General features: G+C 48.0%; 1 protein-coding gene across 1 annotated transcript; it reads right to left on the bottom strand.

The window, feature by feature from the left end:
• Positions 1–5211: 5211 nt before the first annotated feature.
• LOC110518657 (macrophage mannose receptor 1-like) lies at positions 5212–7655 on the bottom strand. Its single transcript, XM_021596121.3, has one exon. It carries the CDS (start codon positions 6722–6724, stop codon positions 5972–5974), a length of 753 nt encoding a protein of 250 aa, XP_021451796.2. The 5' UTR covers positions 6725–7655; the 3' UTR covers positions 5212–5971.
• Between the last annotated feature and the right edge of the window lie 218 nt (positions 7656–7873).

Below are 7873 nucleotides of genomic sequence, written 5' to 3' on the forward strand. Positions count from 1 at the left end.
TGTCTCTGTGTGTGGAGTAATGGTGGTCCAGAGTGTTTTCCCCTCTGGTAGCACATTTAACATGCTGATTGAAATTTGGTAAAACAGACTTAAGTTTCCCTGCATTAAAGTTCCCGGCTACTAGGAGCGCCTCCTCTGGGTGAACGTTTTCTTGTTTGCTTATGGCGGAATACAGCTCATTCAATGCTGTCTTAGTGCCAGCAGCATTGCATTTTGAGACAGTTTTGAACATGCAAATAAGCCAATAGGCAGAGGGGTAGCCTATATTTTCTAATTCTCTGTTTGGTACTAATAATGAATTGTATTTTGTAAAGTGGTTTCTTGCATCATACAACATAATACAATGCAATTTACAGTCACCGACTTGGCCCATGGTGTTACAGACCAAGTAAAAAAGTTTGAATTCATGTTAAGCCCTTCATAATGTAAAAACGTTTTTAGAAGTCTCATGCAATGTAGGCCTGTATTGAACACCACATACAGACAGACTACTGTAGGCAATATCATAGAAATCAAATGCCATTTCCATGTGAAAATGTGATGGGATTTGCTCCATTGGTTTTGTTGGTAGGCCTACATTATACTGAAATACAGTGTATTTAGAAAGTATTCAAACCCTCATCTACACACAATACCCCATAATGGCAAAGCAAAAACAGGTTTTTAAACATTTTAGCAAATGTATAATTCTTTACAAATTTAAATATCAAATTTACATAAGAATTTAGACCCTTTACTCAGTACTTTGTTGAAGCTCCATTACCAGCAATTACAGGCTCGAGACTTCTTGGGTATGACGCTATAAGCTTGGCAGACCTGTGTTTGGGGAGTTTCTCCAATTTTTCTCTGCAGATCCTCTCAAGCTCTGTCAGGTTGGATGGGGAGCGTCACTGCACAGCTATTTTCAGGTCTCTCCAGAGATGTTCAATCTTGTTCAAGTCCGGGCTCTGGCTGGGCCACTCAAGGACCTTCAGAGACTTGTCCCAAAGCCACTCCTGCGTTGTCTTGGCTGTGTGCTTAGGGTCATTGTCCTGTTGGAAGGTGAACCTTCATCCCACTCTGAGGTCCTGAATGATCTGGAGCAGGTTTTCATCAAGGGTCTCTTTCTGTACTTTGCTCCATTCACCTTTCCCTCGATGCTGACTAATCTCCCAGTCCCTGCCACTGACAAACATCCCCACAGCATGATGCTGCCACCACCATGCTTCAACGTAGGGATGGTGCCAGGTTTCCTACAGACGTGATGCTTGGCATTCAGTCCAAAGAGTTCAATCTTAGTTTCATCAGACCAGAGAATCTTGCTTCTCATGGTCGGAGAGTCTTTTAGGTGCTTTTGGTAACCAAGCAGGCTGTCATGTGCCTTTTACTGAGGAGTGGCTTCCGTCTAGCCACTCTACCATAATTACCTGATTGGTGGAGTGCTGCAGAGATGGTTGTCCTGCTGGAAGGTTCTCTCATCTCCACAGAGTAACTCTGGAGCTCTGTCAGAGTGACCATCGAGGTCTTGGTCACCTCCTTGACCAAGGGCCTTCTCCCACGATTGCTCAGTTTGGCCGGGCAGCTAGCTCTAGGAATAGTCTTGGTGGTTCCAAACTTCTTCCATTTAAGAATGATGGAGGCCACTGTGTTCTTGGGGACCTTCAATGCTGCAGGAATGTTTTGGTACCCTTCCCCAGATCTGTGCCTTGACCCAATCCTGTCTCGGAGCTCAACGGACAATTCTTTCGATCTCATGTCTTGGTTTTTACTCTGACATGCACTGTCAACTGTGGGACCTTATATGGACAGGTGTGTGTCTTTCCAAATCATGTCCAATCAATTGAATTTATCACAGGTGGACTCCAATCAAGTTGGAGAAATATCTCAAGGATGACCTATGGAATACTTATGTAAATCAATTAGTTCTGTTTTTACATTTGTTATAAATTAGAAAAACCTGTTTTCGCATTGTCATTATGGGGTATTGCGTGTAGATTGTTTAGGGGGAAAAACATTTTTAAAATTGGTTTTAAATTAAGGCTGTAACATAACAAAATGTGGAAAAAGTCAAGGGGCCTGAATACTTTCCGAACACACTGTATATCCTCTCACTGGTTCAGAAGTCCAGCACTGCACTTATTTTCTGCTTCTTTAACTACATTTGTTTTAGTCTTCATCCTGAAATTCAAGAGCACTGTTTGATTGACATGGGTGTTTGTGGTGGAGGGAAAAAATATACTGTTTGTAAATGTATAATTACAACCTATGGAATTTAGTAGATGAATGCCCGGTTTAGGGGACAATGTACACCATTGGTTTCGTGTTAAGAATATAATCTTTGGTCCAGCCCGTTATTTTACACAGATTACATTCCACGGTGCTTGTGGTTGTTACAATGACTATTACTGGACACAACTGTCAGATGAAACCGATTCATTTACTATTATTATTATTATTACGTTTATTTGATGGCCCCGAGGCTGGAATCAGATATATTGTATCAGATATAGTTAGCTAAGTTCATTTGGAGTATATCAGTAACCAAACTACAACAACAACAAAGCGATACACAAGGACACTTCCCAGACAACAGGTTTCCCAGATCACCGTCTGTCTCGCCGTCCCCATCCTTCCGTACCTTCCTCCCCCCTCTGTCTCTCTCCCTCCTTCCGTACCTTTCTCCCCCCTCTGTCTCTCTCCCTCCTTCCGTACCTTCCTCCCCCCTCTGTCTCTCTCCCTCCTTCCGTACCTTCCTCCCCCCTCTGTCTCTCTCCCTCCTTCCGTACCTTCCTCCCACCTCTGTCTCTCTCCCTCCTTCCGTACCTTCCTCCCCCCTCTGTCTCTCTCCCTCCTTCCGTACCTTCCTCCCCCCTCGGTCTCTCTCCCTCCTTCCGTACCTTCCTCCCCCCTCTGTCTCTCTCCCTCCTTCTGTACCTTCCTCCCCCCTCTGTCTCTCTCCCTCCTTCCGTATCTTCCTCCCCCCTCTGTCTCTCTCCCTCCTTCTGTACCTTCCTCCGCCCTGTGTCTCTCTCCCTCCTTCCGTACCTTCCTCCCCCTTCTGTCTCTCTCCCTCCTTCCGTACCTTCCTCCCCCCTCTGTCTCTCTCCCTCCTTCCATACCTTCCTCCCCCCTCTGTCTCTCTCCCTCCTTCCGTACCTTCCTCCCCCCTGTCTCTCTCCCTCCTTCCATACCTTCCTCCCCCCTCTGTCTGTCTCTCCCTCCTTCCTTACCTTCCTCCAGCTCTGTCTGTCTCTCCCTCCTTCCTCCCCCCTCTGTCTCTCTCTCCCTCCTTCCTTACCTTCCTCCTCTCTGTCTGTCTCCCCCTCCTTCCTTACCCCCCCCTGTCTCTCCCTCCTTCCTCCCCCCTCTGTCTCTCTCTCCCTCCTTCCTTACCTTCCTCCCCTCTGTCTGTCTCCCCCTCCTTCCTTACCTTCCTCCCCCCTCTGTCTCTCTCTCCCTCCTTCCTTACCTTCCTCCCCTCTGTCTCTCTCTCCCTCCTTCCTTACCTTCCTCCCCTCTGTCTGTCTCTCCCTCCTTCCTTACCTTCCTCCCCTCTATCTGTCTCTCCCTCCTTCCTTACCTTCCTCCCCTCTGTCTGTCTCTCCCTCCTTCCTTACCTTCCTCCCCTCTGTCTGTCTCTCCCTCCTTCCATACCTTCCTCCCCCCTCTGTCTGTCTCTCCCTCATTCCTCCCCCCTCTGTCTCTCTCTCCCTCCTTCCTTAACTTCCTCCCCTCTGTCTGTCTCTCCCTCCTTCCATACCTTCCTCCCCCCTCTGTCTCTCCCTCCTTCCTCCCCCTCTGTCTGTCTCTCCCTCCTTCCATACCTTCCTCCCCCCTCTGTCTCTCTCTCCCTCCTTCCTCCCCCCTCTGTCTCTCTCTTCCTCCTTCCTCCCCCTCTGTCTGTCTCTCCCTCCTTCCTTACCTTCCTCCCCTCTGTCTGTCTCTCCCTCCTTCCTTACCTTCCTCCCTTCTGTCTGTCTGTCTCTCTCTCCCTCCTTCCTTACCTTCCTCCCCTCTGTCTGTCTCTCTCTTCCTCCTTCCTCCCCCCTCTGTCTGTCTCTCCCTCCTTCCTTACCTTCCTCCCCTCTGTCTGTCTCCCTCCCTCCTTCCTTACCTTCCTCCCCTCTGTCTCTCTCCCTCCTTCCTTACCTTCCTCCCCTCTGTCTCTCTCCCTCCTTCCTTACCTTCCTCCCCCCTCTGTCTCTCTCCCTCCTTCCTTACCTTCCTCCCCTCTGTCTGTCTGTCTCTCCCTCCTTCCTTACCTTCCTCCCCTCTGTCTGTCTGTCTCTCCCTCCTTCCTTACCTTCCTCCCCTCTGTCTGTCTCTCTCTTCCTCCTTCCTCCCCCCTCTGTCTGTCTCTCCCTCCTTCCTTACCTTCCTCCCCTCTGTCTGTCTCCCTCCCTCCTTCCTTACCTTCCTCCCCTCTGTCTGTCTCTCCCTCCTTCCTTACCTTCCTCCCCTCTGTCTGTCTCTCTCCCTCCTTCCTTACCTTCCTCCCCTCTGTCTGTCTCTCTCTTCCTCCTTCCTCCCCCCTCTGTCTGTCTCTCCCTCCTTCCTTACCTTCCTCCCCTCTGTCTGTCTCCCTCCCTCCTTCCTTACCTTCCTCCCCTCTGTCTGTCTCTCCCTCCTTCCTTACCTTCCTCCCCTCTGTCTGTCTCTCTCCCTCCTTCCTTACCTTCCTCGCCCCTCTGTCTCTCTCCCTCCTTCCTTACCTTCCTCCCCTCTGTCTGTCTGTCTCTCCCTCCTTCCTTACCTTCCTCCCCTCTGTCTGTCTGTCTCTCCCTCCTTCCTTACCTTCCTCCCCTCTGTCTGTCTCTCTCTTCCTCCTTCCTCCCCCCTCTGTCTGTCTCTCCCTCCTTCCTTACCTTCCTCCCCTCTGTCTGTCTCCCTCCCTCCTTCCTTACCTTCCTCCCCTCTGTCTCTCTCCCTCCTTCCTTACCTTCCTCCCCTCTGTCTGTCTCTCTCCCTCCTTCCTTACCTTCCTCCCCCCTCTGTCTCTCCCTCCTTCCTCTGTCTCTCCCTCCTTACTCCCCCCTCTGTTTCTCTCCCCCTCTCTCCCCCACTTTGTGATTTGATTTGCAGTTATTGTCAATTCTGTTAATATTTTCACTATTTCAGACACATATTTCATGGTACATGACAGGTTATCAATGAGAAGTTGTGATCTCTCAATTAGATGTTCTGCTATCTATTATTATTTCTAGGTGCACCAATAAAAATGAGAAGGTCTTATCTTTGTCTAAGTTATTTATTTATTTCATACCAACAGTTGGTTTCCTTACATGATATTCAATACATGATGTGTACGTTCATATCTACTGTTACTGTTTCTCATTCTGATGGGGATGAATCAAAGAGGAAAACTGATTGGATTTGCAGAGTCATCAACCTGAAGGAATTCCGTGATTTCTTGTCTATATTATTTTACCCTACCTAAATCGAATGACATGGTAAAAAAAATAAGTTAATTACCAACTCAATTAAATGTTATCAAAACTAGACATTGAACTGACATCTGTGCCCAGTGTTATCTGTGCCCAGTGTTTTGGTCTTTGTACACACAAAGCACCCACTATCATAACCACGGTATCTACAGGAAGAAAAATAGTAGACTATTGCAGAAAACACACACAAAAAAAAATATGTTTTATTGTCACATAGACCAGAAAGGTGCAGGAATTGTGTTGTTTTACAGGGTCAGCCATTGTAGTACGGCGTCGCTGGAGCACAGTAGGGTTCAGTGTCCTGCTAAACGGCACATCAACAGATTTTTCACCTTTTCGGCTCAGATATTCAAACCAGCAATCTTTTGGTTACTGGCCCAACGCTCTAATCGCTAGGCTACCTGCCGCCCCGTGGGTTAAACCCAATAGGTTTATATGCATCAACAAGTAAATAGGGTGAATAACCAATCACAGCGTTAACTTGTAATAAGTAGAGAGCATCCATAGATAATCACATCTACTACAGTAATATCTCTCTCCTCTGGGGCTCACGCTCTGTAGCAGAGGAAGTTCCTCCTCTCCTCACAGTTCCTGGTTCCCCAGTGCTCTCCATCTCTGGTCAGGGTCCCACAGTGGAGGTATTGAGCGGGGCAGTGGGGCAGCTTCCCGCCAGACCAGGCCTGGTACTCCAGGTGGTCCCCGTTCACCCAGAGCCATTCTCTGGCCAGGAAGATCAGACCCGTCCACACATGGTCGGTCTGGGCACCCTCTATCTTGCTCTGGGCCTGGAGATGTTCAGTCTTAGAGAGTAGGCTGGGGAGGTCGGTGTAGTGACCCCTGCAGTACTCCAGAGCCTCCTCCCACGTCTTCATCTCCTGAACCAGGATCAGCTTCTCCTTGTAGCATAAGAAGGGGAGTGTCCGGGAGCAAAGCGAATCCATCCATCTCATATCCCACTGTACCATGACACAGTCCTCAATGCCACCAGCATTGTTTGGCTCTCCTGACTTCCAAAACCTAAATGCTGAGTTCTCTCCTCCTGACCATGTCCATCCTGTTGGGTCGTTAGCATCTCTGTGCAAACCAATCCAGGTCCAATCACCCCTTGAAATGGGAAGGAGCTGATATACTTCTTCCTGGTTGCTGATGAAGGCCAGGTCAGTGTAGTGCTCCTGACAGTACTGCTGAGCCTCTGACCAGGTCTTCTCTTCAGACACATAGTGATATTCTCTGAGTTTACCAGAGGCCACTGCACACAGAGCAGTGATGAGGAGACCAGTGAAGCTACTCTTCCTCTGCATGATGCCCCAGTGCTCAGTAGGTGTGGAGCGGAGCTGACCCCACTGCTGCTGCTGATATTATGAACCTGCTTCTACTCTACTGGCCCCCTCTCATGTGTCCACACAGCCCACCAATCAGAGTGCCTCCTTAATCTAGCCAACCAATCCATGGCTCTTCCTCATAGGTTTTCTGATTGGCCACATCCTCTTTCCTCGCCTTCTCTAAATGAATTGAAGGACAGCGTCAGAGGGGAGAGACTTTGAAAGTGGATGTGAAGATTCAGGGTAAGAAAATAGAGTAAGGGCCCTGTACACACATTGCCTAAAAAGGAACACCGCAGTCAAATAATGGCTGCATCTTTTAAGCAAATTCTACCCAGGAGCTTCAGAAAATCTCACGGTCCAAAGAACACGAATAAACTTGAACCAAAGTTGACATGTAAATCCCTCCAACAGAGAATCAGTAGTGAGTTCAGAGAACTCAATATTCTTGACCATATTTGATGCTACATATTTAACCTACATATTTAACCAGGGCTGTAGTGGTGCCTGGAGAAGTGGGTATACTCTCATTTTGCCAAAGGGCTCGTCCGGCGAAGGAAAGGTGCCCTGTGTGGAAATATATGAGAAACAGTGACATACTAGCCAACCAAGATTCATAGTGAATGACCTAAAATGTTGAATCCCATATTGGTCTTTCACAGTCAGACCAACCCATGCTGTACTGTGCAGTAGGCTAATAGTAGGCCTACTACTGAAACAGATAAATGAGGCTGCCAACTGAGTCACAAATTCACAGGTTTCAGATTTTTCCCCATTTCTGTAAGGTTTTCGTTCTGTTACACTTTTTCTTACAGAAAACAACGTAATTGTATTATCTAAGTCCATAACAATGCTTAAACCACATCAGGAGACCACTTTTGAGGTTTGAGTGTCAACTGTAAGTGCTGTTATTGTGAAGTGGAAATGTCTAAGAGCAACAACGGCTCAGCCGCGAAGTGGTAGGCCACAAGGCTCACAGAATAGGACCACCGAGTGCTGAAGGTATGGATAGTGCTAACTGTAAAGTTTTGTCAAGGAGGAATAATGGGGATATTTTTCATGGCTCGGCCAAGGCCCCTTGGTTCCAGTGAAGGGAAATCTTAACGGTACAGCATACAAAGAAATTCT

Source organism: Oncorhynchus mykiss, chromosome 26 (genome assembly GCF_057628025.1).
Source record: "Oncorhynchus mykiss isolate SJ-2025 chromosome 26, ASM5762802v1, whole genome shotgun sequence".
Classification (NCBI taxonomy): domain Eukaryota; kingdom Metazoa; phylum Chordata; class Actinopteri; order Salmoniformes; family Salmonidae; genus Oncorhynchus; species Oncorhynchus mykiss.

Coding starts and splice junctions, on each gene's coding strand:
- LOC110518657 (XM_021596121.3), bottom strand. CDS start 6,724: ATGCAGAGGAAGAGTAGCTTCACTGGTCTCCTCATCACTGCTCTGTGT.